This window comes from Passer domesticus, chromosome 13, assembly GCF_036417665.1.
Source record: "Passer domesticus isolate bPasDom1 chromosome 13, bPasDom1.hap1, whole genome shotgun sequence".
In the NCBI taxonomy this organism is placed as follows: Eukaryota; Metazoa; Chordata; class Aves; order Passeriformes; family Passeridae; genus Passer; species Passer domesticus.
Window position 1 is genome coordinate 1,528,359 of NC_087486.1, and position 15,048 is coordinate 1,543,406.

The 15,048-nt window shown below is 44.0% G+C and overlaps 1 protein-coding gene across 5 annotated transcripts in view; it reads left to right on the forward strand.

Annotated features, from left to right (window-relative positions):
- CSNK1A1 (casein kinase 1 alpha 1) overlaps nt 1-13,195 on the forward strand; it is a 31,301-nt gene extending 18,106 nt beyond the window's left edge. For 2 of the 5 annotated variants that reach the window (XM_064388363.1, XM_064388366.1), the window contains 6 exons: nt 815-954; nt 4,021-4,099; nt 5,079-5,153; nt 6,466-6,572; nt 7,425-7,573; nt 12,408-13,195. In XM_064388363.1, coding sequence (XP_064244433.1) covers nt 815-954; nt 4,021-4,099; nt 5,079-5,153; nt 6,466-6,572; nt 7,425-7,573; nt 12,408-12,415 — 558 coding nt within the window. In that variant the 3' untranslated portion in view covers nt 12,416-13,195. Of the gene's footprint in view, nt 1-814; nt 955-4,020; nt 4,100-5,078; nt 5,154-6,465; nt 6,573-7,424; nt 7,579-12,407 lie in introns of those variants that run through there. The other 3 variants (XM_064388365.1, XM_064388368.1, XM_064388364.1) reach the window with 2 other exon arrangements.
- The last annotated feature ends 1,853 nt before the right edge of the window (nt 13,196-15,048 follow it).

Genomic DNA, 15,048 nt, shown 5'->3' on the forward strand with positions numbered 1-15,048 from the left:
TGTTGGAGTCAGGATTTGTAGCTTGAAGTCTGAGTGCTAGAATTTGAAAGGTTCTTTATGGACTTCTTTCTGCCTCAGCTTTTTTTGCCTAGTCCTGAAATCTTGCCCAAGAAAGTAGAGCCTGGATGACCCTTTGTAGGTGGGCTGGCTGGCAGCTCACTGATTACCACACACTAATTACCACACACTCAGGTTGCTAAATACCAAATCATTGGGCAAGCTTGGTTATTAGAAACCCAAATTGGATCCATTCCTTGGCTCCAGCTTCCTGGCTGTGTTAAGACCAGCAAGTTTGTCCTGCTGCTGTGGCAGTGTTCTGGGAGCTTTCAGATGAGCCAAGAACAAGCTGTCTTGTTTGCTGGGGAAGGTTTTGCCCTCGTGCTCTGCAGAATGGCCCCTGTTCTTTGGGACAGGAGGGTGCAGGATGTGCTTTGTGCATTGAGCTGCCCTTAACTCCATGTGTGTGCCCCGTGTGCCAGTGGGGTCTGGGATGTGCTTTCACACATCTCCTCAGCTGTGCACTGCAGTCAGCAGGCTACAGCAGTGATAGAAAATAGTGGTAGAACTAAGCTCCAGAGGCTGAGTAGCACCATCTAATCCATTTCAGGGGTTGAGAAAAGGCTTGAACTAATTCACCACTGAGTTTTAACTGACTAGTTAAAGCTGGTTGCGCCTCCGCACTGTTACTTTGCTTCTTTTAACTGTAGGCTGTTACATTGTCTGGGTGTCTTAAAACATAGCTAATGCCTACTGAAAGAAGTTGGGAATTTGGGGTTTTGGATAGGAATCTAACCTATTTTCATTTCTCTTGAAGTTATTCCTTATTGACTTTGGTTTGGCCAAAAAGTACCGGGACAACAGGACAAGGCAACACATACCATACAGAGAAGACAAAAACCTCACTGGCACAGCTCGGTATGCCAGCATCAATGCACACCTGGGCATTGAGCAGAGGTGAGTGCAGCCTTCTGGGGGGTGCACGGTGGTCTTTGGAAGCTTCTGAAGAATCTGAGCTCGTTTTGGGTGAAAAGTGCATCCATCTCTTTGCAGTATTCTTCCTTTTGGCTGCCTGTGCAAGGATGGGGGGGAAATCCAAGCACCTAATTTGCTTCTTGAAGAGACTGCTTGTCTTGCAGACATCAGGTGGATGCTCTGCATATTATTTTGGCTTTTTAAAGGCTAAGCCATGCTTTGATGTGGGTGTGTCAGAGGCCCTTCACACATAAAATGGTGCACTTTGCTGATGTGTTGGTACCTGTTGGCACCACTGCTGACTGACTGTAAGCAGAAAGGGTGTTCTAAAGCTGGTGTCTGGCCTGTTTTCCCACTCTCTTCAACTTAGTAAACCATTATCCCTCCTTTTGCCTGCAAGCAAGACTTAAATACCTTCAGTCACACTGTATTTTGGTTTCATGTCTGTGGGTATGTACACATGTGTGTGGATATATTTATATATTCGAGCTTTGCTTAATCAACAAACACATTTTTATCTTCTGGATCAAAGGCATTTTTTACCTACAGAATCCTAGCATTTTCTAGTGGAGAGAGCACTTCAAATTGTTTGGAAGTGTTTAGGTACTTGTGGGGTATTAAGGAATGCCTCTTTTCCTTACATCTGTGCCTAAAAATTGTATTGGATAACTGAAGAGTGTGGCTTTGCCTCTCCTGGGTAGTCAGAGCTTCCAGGAATGCCTGTGCCTCTGACCTTTGTGCTAACCAAGATGAGAATGACAGAATTTCTCTTGGTCAGCTTCAACAGATCATGTAACCCACAAATGGTGCTTTATAATGCTCCATGTTTCCTTTTTTACTTTAATTTCCTTAAGGTTCCTTCAGGGTATTTTATTGGCTGTCAGTGCCATTATTTAAGCCAGCTTGGCATGTGGCTCAGGGAGATAATGACAGGTGTCACTTCTGAAATAAATGCATTTCACAGATCCCAAGCAGTTCTGGTAAGGGAATATCTGTGCTTGCACCTGAGAGTGAAGGAGGGATGTGCAAAGAATGTTGCTTTTGAATTGAGTTGGATGCCAAAAATTGAATTTAGTTGAATTTTACACCATATCTGCTGGTAATGGGAATTCTGATATAATTAGAAATGTAGGTTGGTGCTTGCTAAAAGCTGCTAAACTGTCTAGGTCAAGCCAGCAGTGAGGCAAAGAAGTGATGCATTCCTGTAATCAAGAGAAACCAGTTCTGGAGCTTATGGCAGAATATTTCAGCCTCTAGTCCTGTACTTTTAACTGTTACAGAACATGTTTTCCTGCAGGTAATGACAGCTGTGCTCAAGGAGCTGTTTGCAATGGTGTTTATTTTAATAATGGAGAGGATTGTCCTGTTTTCCAAATCCTGAAAACTGCTTTTATCAATATATTGTAATAATGTACCCATTGCAGATTTACAGAACTAAATGTTTCCTACTACAAGATCATTGCATTAAACATTAAAACAATGAGCTGCCTGGGGGATGGATACTCTTAATCCCTTTATTGCCTCTGAATTTACCACTGCCTTCTCAGAAAACATAATTTTATGTCACAGCCCTGTACAGGTTCCCTGGCTGCTGCTGGTGATTAAAATCTGCAGTTCTAATGGAATTAGCAAGTTCTGCAGGCTGGAATTTGTGGGCTCAGTATCATTTTTCAGCCCTTTGTCTGTGGTTTCATGTTTCAGCTGGGATGATCTGAGGGGAGGGAGCCAATCCCCTCTTCCCTGGGCACGGCAGAGCTGCTCTGGCCTTGTGCTCAAAGCTTTGTGGAGCCAAGCTGATTTTCCCCTGGGATAGCTTTTCCTTTGTTCTCCAGAGGGTCACAGAGCTGGCCCACGAGTGAGGGGGTGCCACGCTGTTCTGTTCTATTGCCTGGGCTAGAAAACAAAACATCACCAACTTCTTTCTTCTCCTACCAAGGTAGATCAGGTTAGAGCCTGTTCCCTCTTCTGGGGAGCTGTTTTCCCCTCACCTTTGTGTGTAATCCTGTTTGCCATACCACTGTCAGCCTTTTGATCCTTGTTGGGGTAGGAGGTGTAGATCTGTCCTGCCACCCTTTAAATCCTTCTCTGGGTGAGAGAGCAGCAGCAAAACCCACCAGGTTTTCCCCATAAGGGAGCAGGGAGGAGAAAAAGAAGTTATTTTTCTGCCTCATATTAAATAGATGTCAGCTGCAGAGAGGGGCAGTCAGAGGAAAAATCTGATTTTACCACAGCTGGGAAGAGGCAACTTTGCCAAGAGGAAAAAAAATCCTGGAGTGTGTTTTCCACTCCAGTGAGCTGTGCTGCTCTGGTGCTCAGGAAAGCTGTGAGCAAAGTACAGTGGAGTTGATGTGGCCAGAGTGGGGATGTGGAACATGTGCAGGGCAGAAAGCACTTGAAGCCTTTTTCCTGGGAGTTTGTGCAAGTTCTCAGCTGGATCACTGGAGTTCTCCAGCTGCCTTGGAACAGACTTGGGTGGGAAGAAGGCAGAGGAGCCTCTCAGACTGATTCATGCACCTTCATAAATATTGCTGCCTTTTAAAATCACAGGCAGCTCAGGGGGTTGGGACAGCAGGCAAGGAAGAAAGGAGCAATGCCCCTCAGGGACCAGGTGGTCAGGATTGATCCCAGACCGAGGTTCAGGGAGAAATGTGACTGACAAGATGTTCCAGCCTTATGGACCTCATTAACCTCATTCTCTCTTGCAATGCATTCCATGGTTCCTACAGGAAAATCCTCAGTTTCTACCCAAGCTACTTAAGAAGGCAGGAAAGACATTTCATGGTTGGTTTTTTTAGTTTTTTGTTTGTTTTTTTCATTTTCCAAAGGTTTTCTTTCCCAAATCAGTGTAACTGCAGGTGGAAGCTTGGAACACACAATACCTACAGAATGTTCCTTGCTTAAAAAATGAATAGGATCTCTTCCTATCTTAGGGTACTATTAGGGTTTATTCCTGAATTATTTTTTTAATTTAAATTTTTGAATGCCAGTACTGTGGAATAAAGTGGGAAATGCCAGAATTTGTAACTCCTTGTGTTTTTCCTCCTGCAGTCGTCGGGATGACATGGAGTCTCTAGGCTATGTATTGATGTACTTTAACAGAACCAGTCTGCCTTGGCAAGGATTAAAGGTACGTTCTGATGCTTTTTTTTCCCTCCCCCACCCTTTTAATTTTTTTTTTTTTCATGTTTGGGTAGCATGCTTCTGCCTGTCAGGTGGGTTTATATAATGTTTAGCCTCAGTTGTACAAAGCAGCTTTTCCCAAAGCTTGATATTTATAGCTGTGGATTCTGCCTCTTACGCAGCAGGCAAAATGTGCATTGTTGGACTGTCTTAAAATTTATGCTAAACAATAGCTGACATCATCTTTGCCACTTATTGTCCTGTTGCAGGCTGAGGCCCCTTTGGGAAATAAAAAATAACATTGTTAGTGGCTTTTTGAATTGCTGGAGAGAGCATGGAAATAATCTCTTGCCTGGCAAGTTCAGCCTCAGTGGTATCTCCAGTCCAGGTTGTGGCACAACTGAATAATTATGAACTGCAGCAGGCTTGTTCAGGATTTCCATCTATGGGAGCCAGCTACAAACGTGGCAGACATTTCTTATTTCACTTATTTAGACTCCAGTGATTGGTTTCATGTTTTAATTGTTTTTCTTTCTTCGTGTGAGAGTTGTGTAATTGCAATGGTGCTGCAGCTGCACAGTTTCTAAAAAGGCAGCAGCTTGTGGGCCACTGGAACTCCTCAGCTGCAAATGAATGTAAAGGCTGCTGAAGCCCTGAATGGGGCACTGAGTGGGAATTAATACAACTTTGGCAAATGGAGCTGCAAGTCTGCTGTGGTTAATGGACAAAGGCAGCAGCTAGAACTACACGGGCTGTGCCATGTGATGGAAGCATTAGACTGCGACAAATGGTATTAAACTGTGGCCAAATCTTAATACCAGATTGACCTTCATTCTCTTTGCAATAAGTGTGTGGGACTTGGAGATTTCACATAAAATACTTCTGGTTGACCAAAGGATTTTTGTAATTTTTTTTTTTTTTGCTGCTGTCCTTGTTAATCCAGTGTTGCACAATATCTCTTATATTGTGACCTACATGTTCCACAGGCTGCAACAAAGAAGCAAAAGTATGAAAAGATTAGTGAAAAGAAAATGTCCACTCCTGTTGAGGTTTTGTGTAAGGTAAGAGTTTCCAAATGATGTCATACTGTGAAATGGAAATTCTTTTCTTGTTTGGTTTGTTGTTTGTTGTTTTTTTCCCCCTAAACTTGAGCCAATATATTAAATAGCCTCACATGGCATTTGCTGCTGAATAATACTGCTTTGGCAGGCACTGGGTGCCTTGTGCTTGGCCACCCAGCAAGATTGGAAATGTGTGTACAGGGCAGCATTTGCTGCTGCTCCTTGGCAAAGTTCATGCCACCATCATTCAGGTGGTGCTGGCTGTGGGCTGTGCAAGCTCCCAGCTCTCCTAGGCGAGGCTTGGTCATTTCTTCAACGTTTACAGTGCAAGTTTGACATCAGAAGTAAATAAGTAACCAAGGTGGAGCTGTCTGGCTCGCCCACATCCCCTTTCTGCCTCTCCAGGAGGGTTCATATTGTCTGCCCTAACTCAAGTAGTGCCTGTAGTGGAATTGGATGCAAGTGATCTTTGTTTTTCCAAGGTTTTCCTTTGAATCTTAAGATTCCTCTTGCACTGTGGCATCCAAGTGCTTCTTAACAAAGATCCTTGAGAACACAGCAGGGCTTGTGCCCCTCAGGCACAAGGATTGCACTTGCTGGTCCTGCACATCTCTATCCCCAGAGTCTCACAGCATCTCCCAAGCTGTTGAATGGAATGGTTTGGGTTGGAAGGGACCTTGAAAATCATCCAGTTCCAATCCCCTGCTGGGGACAGGGACACCCTCCACTAGTCCAGGTTGCTCAGAGCCCCATCCAGTGTGGCCTTGAGCTTCCAGGGGTGTTGGACACTGTGATTTTTTACAGCACTGTTCTGTGTGCTGTTACCTATTACAGGCAGGCTTTAATACAGCATTAAATGTTTAAAAATGTAAAGCAGAAAATCTTTGAACGAGGTTTTCATAATTTTAAGTTTTCACACTTAATGCTCATTAACTGACCTTGTCTCTGTGCTCAAGCAGATTATCAAGGAAACTGGTGAATGTCTTACCAGATAATTATCATTATTTTAGAGAGTTAATAAGAACAAGGTTTAATTAGGATGAACAGTGTGCTTTATAAATAAGTTAAATGTTCTGGTAGCAGAGAGCTTATGATTGCAAACCACCCATGAGGTAGCAGATCTGGGGAAGGAGTGTGTGCTGAGCAAACCCACACGCTGAACTGCAGAACACACTAACAACTAGGGGCAAAGTGGAATTAATTCCTGCATCTCCAAGCAGTTTTCCTCTGCTGTTACAGATGTACATCTTTTTGCCTTTGTGAGGAGGTTTTTGCTGTGAGCCATGGCTTGATTAACACTGTTGATTCACAGGGGTTCCCTGCAGAATTTGCCATGTATCTGAACTACTGTCGTGGCCTGCGCTTTGAAGAGGCACCAGATTACATGTACCTGAGGCAATTATTCCGTATTCTTTTCAGGTCAGTCTCCAAGGGGAAAAGCACAGAAACTTCTCAGGGATCCAGTTGGGAACTGCTCTGTGGGACTGGCACTGCAGAGGGCAGCTCCTGTGTGTGTGGTGTAGGGAGTTCTTCTGGGACTCCCTTTCATTTCAGAGCTTCAAAAGCTGTTTAAAGGACCTGAAAATTATTGTTCAATGTTAAACATAAAGGGAAAAGATTCTCTTGTTTTTGCATTGTGTGATGTGACCACAGGGTTGAGCCCATACTTCAGGTTCTGTTGCAAGTACCATAAGAAATTGACCCCTTGGTGGAAGTCTTTGAAGCTTTTTATGTTTGGAAATCAGTGCTGGGCCCAGCAGTGGTTCCCAGGAGAGGAATTTCAGTGGAGGAGAATAGTGCTGCTTCATTGAACTCGTTAGAGCAACTGGAACATGAATTCCACCTTGTGCAGTGAACAGCATCTGTCAAAAGAAGGGCTGGTACTGATCTCTCGAGTCTCCCCCCAGGTTTCTGGAATGCAAAGAATTCCTATTCAGTGCTGTACAATACTGCAGTCTTTCCTTGAAATTATATCTATATTTAAAAGGGAAAAAAAAGCTCAGGAGCTCAGTGCAGACAGTGAGTGAGCTGGGCTGGGAGGAAGTGCTGCTCCCACAGTGCAGACCTCTGTGTAAGCAGTGAGTAAACGCTGCTGGCTGGCATTTGGGCTTGCTGCAAGAATCCCTTTAAGTTAGCAATACTTAGCATTTCTATACCATTGATAATCTCTAAAGCAGCTTAGAGAAGGAGCTATCCCCTGGTTGTGGGATTTCAGGCAGGGCTGGGTGTTAGCTGGGATGTGTTACAGCGGAACATTTCCCTCTCTTGCAGGACCTTGAACCACCAGTACGACTACACATTCGACTGGACAATGTTAAAGCAGAAAGCAGCACAGCAGGCAGCCTCTTCCAGTGGGCAGGGGCAGCAGGCCCAAACCCCCACAGGCAAGCAAACTGACAAATCCAAGAGTAACATGAAAGGTTAGTAGCCAAGAACCAAGTGACGTTACAGGAAAAACAAAAATTCCACGAATTTGGACAACGGCGGCAATTCCAAGTGTTAGATCAAGGAGGTGGTTTAAAAACTACATTTGGCTCTTAAATTCAAAAGCAAAACCAAAAGACGTCCTTGGAGAATTTGACTACTAACTTTATACCAAAATGTCCTTGTTATTCATATCATTTCTTCTGGGGATGTTGGGTCATTTTTAACCACTGCATCTTTTGCTCCCGCATTAACCACTTTCCAAAAACAAGAAACTGACTTGGTGTTGGGAATGTGACATTTTTATTTATTTTGATTTATATATATACATATATATTCCTTATATATGTATAAATATATAATGCAATCCAAAATCCTAGACCTAACACTTTTTAAGGGATAATTCTCATTGACTAGGCAAGGATCTAGAGACTTTGGGTTCTGCTCTGTGGCACCTGGTACAGTGCTGTGGGTTTGCTTCTGTTCTGTATGCCTCAAACACTGGGAACAGAAAATTGTGACTGCTCTGGCTTCCTCCAGTGGGTTTACATTGAGACATTTGGTCCAGAGTTGAAGGAAGGGACCAGTGAGCTCAAAATGCCTTGTCTGAATCAAGCAGTAACCCCAAACTGCTGTGGATTGCCAACTCACAATTTTCTGAAGTATCTGGGTGCTCTGGGGTGGGGCTTCAGGTTTCCTGATGGTTTTTTTTGATGTTTCTAGGTTATGGTTTCAAAGGGAAATGTTGTGACATGTTCAAATGTAATTGTGTAATAACTGAAAACTGAGTTCTGAAAAGACACAACAATTTTTTTCCACATGGTTTAGAAGCTTTTAAAATACTTTTTTTTTTCTCTTTTGTGATGCAAATGTGCTGGTGTGAGTCTGGTAAGTCTCTGGGATTAAACTGCCACATCTGTGAGCCAGTCTTGCCATGAAACCAATTCCTGCAGCTGAGCTGTGGACAAAATTGAAACTAATGAGATTGTGTGACTAAGAATAGAGAAGCAAGGTTTAAATTCTGTACTGAGGCATTGCTGCTCTTCAGTACCTCTTGTGTGTCATTTTTATATGTATAAAATTACATACTTGCTAACATGACAGTCCTGGAAATCAAAGAAATGCAGAAGTGTTTACAATAAACTTAAACATTGTTCTTCACATAGTGTGGGAGCATTCAAACCTTACCAGGTAGGTCTTTAGTCAAAATAGCTATCAGAAAAACACATTTTGTTCAGAATAAATGAAGTATTAAAACACCTGCTGCTTTTCCCAAGATTGAAGTGGTTCTTGAAAAAAAATAAAAATTCAGAGACGCCATTAAGTGTCAGATTTTTGGCATAGAGTGGCTGGATCTGACAGGCTGGAAACCAGTTCCTGCAGCTGCCACACCAGTAACAGACTGGGTGATTAAGCACCTGGGCTTGGATTGCTTCCTGAAATAGAGAAACTCTGACTGAAGTTCAGAGCCCAGCCCAATTTGGGGTGTGGAGAGCTTGGCTGTTTGAGCAGCAGAAGATAATTTGAGCAACAATGCACATTCCTCACAGCAGCTCATGCTCAGAGTGATCTGGAAGTGGAACCTGCCCTGGAAATCAAGTGGTGAGCTGGTGAAACACTGTTCTGCTGAAGTGTTCTGAGGTTTAATGTGCTGCTCTCCTGCCTCAGACAGTCTCTGCCCAAATGCTGTGTGTGAAGAAAGAAAAGGTCATTAAAGTGATTATCTGCCTGCACCTTGAAGTGATGCTTCAGTGCCAGAGAGCAGAGCTGAGCTCACAGCCAGGGAAGCTTTGCCATGGAGCCTCAGACCATTTCTGGTCACTGATTTACATTCCTCACCACACTGTCCTTTGGCAGAGACCCCTTGCTACAGCCAAGATGGATTTCTTGGGGTTTTAGCACAATTTCATTGGGTTTTTTGGGGAATGACTCTCCCCTCCCCATCACCAAGAAAGGTGTGTGACCTTGGGATCGATCAAGCTGTAATGTCAGCACAGCATTAAAGCAGTGCTTGGCAAACATCTGAAGACTTCAGAGGCTCCATCTCTTCACCAAAGTAAAGATTTCCAGAGTCCTAAAATCCTACATGGCTTTTTGTGGGGAATTCTGCCAGTTAATGAAGGGTTTTTTGAACCCAGCTAAGCTGAAGGAGGAGGCAGTGTGGCCTGGATGCTCTGTCACATTGGAGAGGATGAAATACCTGCTTATTTTTTCTGCAGTTCAGTTAAATTCTTTTGTAGTTGCTGTAGCAAAGCCTGTGTGGAAGTGCCTTAAAAGGTTTCCTGGTATCAAATGTTACCCTGTGGTGACCCTGCCCATTGAACACGAGTCCACATAGCAATGCACAGTGCAGGTATTTGTAAAGTGCTGTTGGAGGTGTGCATCTGGGCAGGGTGGGCCAGGGAAGGACAGACTCAGATTGTTCAGTGTGCTCATTTACAGATATTCCTGACTTCCTTAACTCAGACCCATGCTAGATCATCAATGAAACCTAGAATTTACCCAGGCTAAATATTCTGCTTGGTTCCAGAATAACCTGTTCTGTCCATGGCCTTTTTTCTCTCAGTTTTTTTTTCCCCCTGCCCCTCTCTGGAACTGTGTGCAGTGTCTTTTGTAACAGCCAGATCAGCTGCTTTGGAACTTGGAGAGGTGAACTGTTCCAGCAGACAGAGCTCTGCTGACTCGGGGAGGTTGGGCTGCCTCTCTTTTGCCAGAGCAGCAGTTGTTCAGGTGTGATTTGTAACTGTGCTTACACTCAGCTTCCCTCAGTCATAAAAGTGACTCAAGCAGTCAATCTGCAGGATAAAGTCTGCAGTTCCATTTGGGAGAGGTGTTTTTAACTCCTGGCAGTGGCGATTCTGTGAGGCTGGCAGCAGGTCCATTAATATTTGCTGGATGCCTGTGGTGGTGGCAGGATTGCTCAGAACAGACTGAGACTTCTCTGCTTGAGAATTAGAATTATTGACACCTGAATCCTTCTTGTCTGGAGAAATGGAGAGCACACAAAGTCTGAGCATTTCAAACTGAGGAGGTTTTTAGGGAATGACACTGCACTTGCTGCTCCCCTGTCATCAGACCTTCAGCCATGGTAATAAAGAAGCAATTAGAGAATCCCTCACGTAGCACAGAGATTTTCAGAGGTTTGGGTGGCACTTCAGAGGGACAAGGAGTGATGGTTTGGCCCTGTGGAGAGAAGATGTGTGCAAGAGATGGCACCATGAGCTCTGCAGCATGTTCCTCATGCAGTGCTCTGTGTGCTCCAGCTCATCTGGCAGCTGTGCTTGGCCTGTGTCTTTACAGAACATTTTGAGTTGAATCCAGCTCACTGTTGCTCTCTGTAGTTGGACATTCTCCTGCCCATATTACCTTGGGTTTGAGGAGTTCTAAGAGCAGCAGATCATTTGGTAGGGTGTCCTTTGTCCTCAGGTTCAGGCTCCCATTTCTTGTGAAATACTCAGACTTCTGAAGCAATGAGTTGATCTGTTTCTTTCCACACTCTCCTTTGTTGGCTTTGTTTTGGCTGCTTTGATGGAGAAAGTGGTTCAAAAGATGAATCAGTGTTCTCTGCTGATCACACTAAATGGAAAAACAGCATAATTTTTGGTTGTGTGCATCAAGTAAGGATTAGGGAACTCGGGAGTCTCTGAGCTTTGTGTGGGAATTTGCTCTCCAGTGGAAATGGCTGTCTTGATTCTGAGCTCAGCTCTGCTCTCTGGCACGTGACCACTGCAGGATAAAGAGAATTGTCCCTCAGTGCATTAACACTGGGTTTGAAATAAGTTATTGAACCTCTTTGAAATGACCTGTAGCCAGCTGTGGAAGAGTTAAAGCCATTTTCTGGGTGCTCTCCAGATACATTTCGGACAGAATGTCAGACTAGTAAGACTTGTTTGCACTTGCTTCTCTCTGGATGACAGCACAAGCTCTAGCTGAGGTCAGCTCTGTCTGTATTTCACTGAGAAGAGATTTCTGTTGCAAAAGCTCGGAGCTGTTGCTGTGATGAACTCACCCATGGGCAGAACCATCCTGCCTGGAGAGCATCCAGAACGGAAACTCGCTTGGCAAGGCCATCTTTGTTGGGGCTGCTGTCCCCTCTGTGAGGCACAGCCCTGCCACCTGAGTCACAGCAAGGAGCAGGGAGGGAGGACTGCCTTAGCCTGCAGTCCTGGACATCTGTGTGTGTTCCTTCCTCTCCCTATCCCCCAGTGTCATTTGGAATTCTGAACACTGAAAGAATTGCTGTGTGTGCAGCACCTCCCTGCCACGTGAGACAGCACTTGTCCTTGCAGAGGCTGAGGTGTGCTGCTTGCCCAGGGGGGTCCCAGCTGCTGCTGCCCTGTTGTGGGTGCCCAGGCAGTGCTGCTGTGGCTTTGTGGTGCCAGCAGTTACTGTGAGGTGAGTGATGCCCTGCCTGGCCGTGTGACACCGCCGCTCTGCGTCTCTGGAGAGCACCCTGCAGTCAGATGACAGCCTGACATTCAGGGACATAAACATGAGCCACTGCAGACGAGGAGAAAACAATCCTATGAAATTACATCCTGTTTCCTAGTGGCAATAACACAGCTTGTTTTCAAAGTGCTGGGCTGGATTCCTGCTGCAGGAACGTGGCATGCAGCTGGTGCATTAAGCTGTGCAGCTCTAGGTGAGAGTGAGAGCTGTGGGAGCTCCAGGGTGGTGGCAAATGCTGGAACACCAGGAATCTGCAATTCCCAGATGGAGCAGCATTTTCCCCTTTGAAGGACCATAACTGCTGTTTAATTTTCCTCCTGTGAATGCTGTTGCTCGTTTCCATGCCGTATCAGTAAGTTTGCCCTTGTGTTTATCTTGCAGGTTTCTGAGCATGACGAGGATGGGACAAAGCAGAGCAGATCGGAGCAGGACTTGTCACTCCCCAAATCCTAGAAATTTTAGTTGATACACTTGCCAGTGGCTGTGGGCAACCATTTCCTTGGTGTAAAGAACTTAATATCAGTATAAACTGGCTCTGGGCAGTGTCAGTGATGCTGCACTTTGAGTTGTAGCAGCTGTAATTGTGAATATTACTGAGATAGTGAAACATGGTGTCCAGTTTTCTATTGCATTTTTTTCAAGTGGAAAAGTTAACTAATGGTTGACACACAAGTGGAGAAAATTGTGCATATGCCAATTTTTGTTACCTTTTTACTTTGAACTACACTGCTTATGAGATCTCATTGTTTTGGAAGAATGGCATGAACAGTCTTCGGCAACAGTTGTGATAATTGTAAATGCTCACAATTGTGCACTCTTTTCTGGTTATTCCTCCCTGGGTTTTGAAAGTTGTACACTTAAAACATTCTTAAAGTTGTTGGCTTCTATGTGCAACATACCAAGCCAGCTGACATGGTAGTAACCAAAGATTCCAGTTTTTAAGCATATGAAAGACTCTGCCTGCTTACCTGTGCTAGAAATAACAGCATCTAAAGTGAAGACTTAAGAGAAACTTAGCGACTACTAGATAATCTTTAGGACTCTGCATTAACTCTATAATGTTCTTGGTATAAAAGGAAAAACAGCATATTTGTCACGAAATTTAGTTAACATCTTACAACTGAACCTGTATGTAAGTTGCTTAGATAAATGTAATCACTGTAAACATCTATATGATCTGGGATTTTGTTTTTATTTTGAAGCGGGAGCTTTTTTGTTTACAAGTTCATTAAAAACTAAAAACTGTTTCTGTAAGGAAATGAGATTTTTTTAATTTGCCTTGTTAATTCAGTTTAAGAAATTTACATTACCCTGTTTTTAAACCAAGTTTAAGGCCATTTGTTAAGCAAAAGAAGTCATATTTCTTTCTAAATCATTTTAGATTTAGTGTTGTAACTCTTCCTCATTTTGTTTTTAAATAAATTTTGTATTTTTTCCTTGAGGGGGAAGGGGCAGTCTTGCATTTTTATAACCTGTTGTTTGAGACCAGCCCTCCATAATAAGATTGGAATTTTTAAAAATGAAATGGCATCTTTTGCAGACCCAGGATTGGCAGCCTCCGAGCATTGCCATGTCCTGCCTCGGCTGGACTGACTTGTGATTGCTGCTTTGGAGGAAAAAAAATTGGAATGGTCGGAAAAAAATTGGATGGTTTGAAACCAAGGCATTTTCTTTCAAGTTCTTGTGAAGTGGATATGACCAGATTTCCTCTTGTTCTTGGGGGCAGCCTCGCACCATGCAGAGTTCACATTGGTTACTGCCCCAGGCTGTCTTCCTTCTCACTCCTATTCTAGCCCAGCTGAAAGAAAGAAATACTTTTATTGCTGGTAATTCTTTAACAGTGTAATTTATTCCTTTATAGCATGTCAGAATAAATTAAAAAAAAATGTCTGAAAATGCTGCCAGATGCCTATTGTGTAAATGTTGTCTGTATGTTTGCTTTTTAAACAGTTTCCATGCATGGAGCAGAGTTCCTGCTCACAGTTAATTTTTTTTTTTTTTTTACTGTTGGAAAAGATCTTTCTTTCCTTTTGAAAACCATTTCTTCAGGATCATAAGACCCTGTGCACTCCTGGAATGGTGATGATGTGGATCAAGGCTCCACTGTACTCTGTCCAAGAAGGATCTGCCCTGAGATGTTAAACTTGAGGTGGAGAACGCTGTGTGCTAACAATAATAAATAATAAACGCTGGGCTAGATAACCAGGGAGGCAGGGAGGCTGCTGGGCTTCAGAGATAGCAGAGAGAGCACTCAGCAGGCTCTGCTGCCTGCCAGCTGCAAGAAGAAATGGAGCTCATTCTGGCCACGATGGTTTTCCAAACTCCTGAGTATTGCCCCATCCAAATAAGGATGGTTTTCAAGCCATGCCTCCTGTGAAAACCAGTCTGTTTGTGAGAGCTGGTATCTGGAGCACTGTGAGATGTCCTCATCCACCATTTCTGCTGTCTAGGCAACGTGTCTGACAACACACGTTGGCAGGAGGGGAAGAAGCATCAATGAAATGCCTTCTTGGCAGCTGTTCTTGGAGAGGCTGCTCGGAATTGTGGCATCGCTTTTCGTGCTCTGACATGAGATACTCACTGAAAAGTTGGAGAAAATAATTTGGTTTCGGGAGAATAAATTATTTTCTCTGTCCGTTAAATTTGCTCGTGACTTTGAGGGGGGTTTGGAAACAGAGCTGCTCTTGATGAGCTCTGCAAAGGAGAGTAAATGCATTTAGGGTGTCAAAATGCATTGGTTTGTAGTTTGGGGAGCTGCAGGTGCTGTGGAGGAGCCTGGAGCTCAGTCAGCCGTGCAGATGTGTGGGAACAGAATTTATTTCTGCACAGTGAAGTGTTCTGCATCAACAGCCTGTGCCAGATGTGCTGGCCAGGGCCTGAGATGCCACCTTCCCTAAACAGGCACCCAGCACCCTTTGCTGTGTGTTCTCCTGGGTTTTAACAAACACTTCAGCCTGGAGGATTAGAACTGGACCCTGACTTCTGCTTGCACCTCTGCAGACGTTTTTGTGTGGAGAGAGAT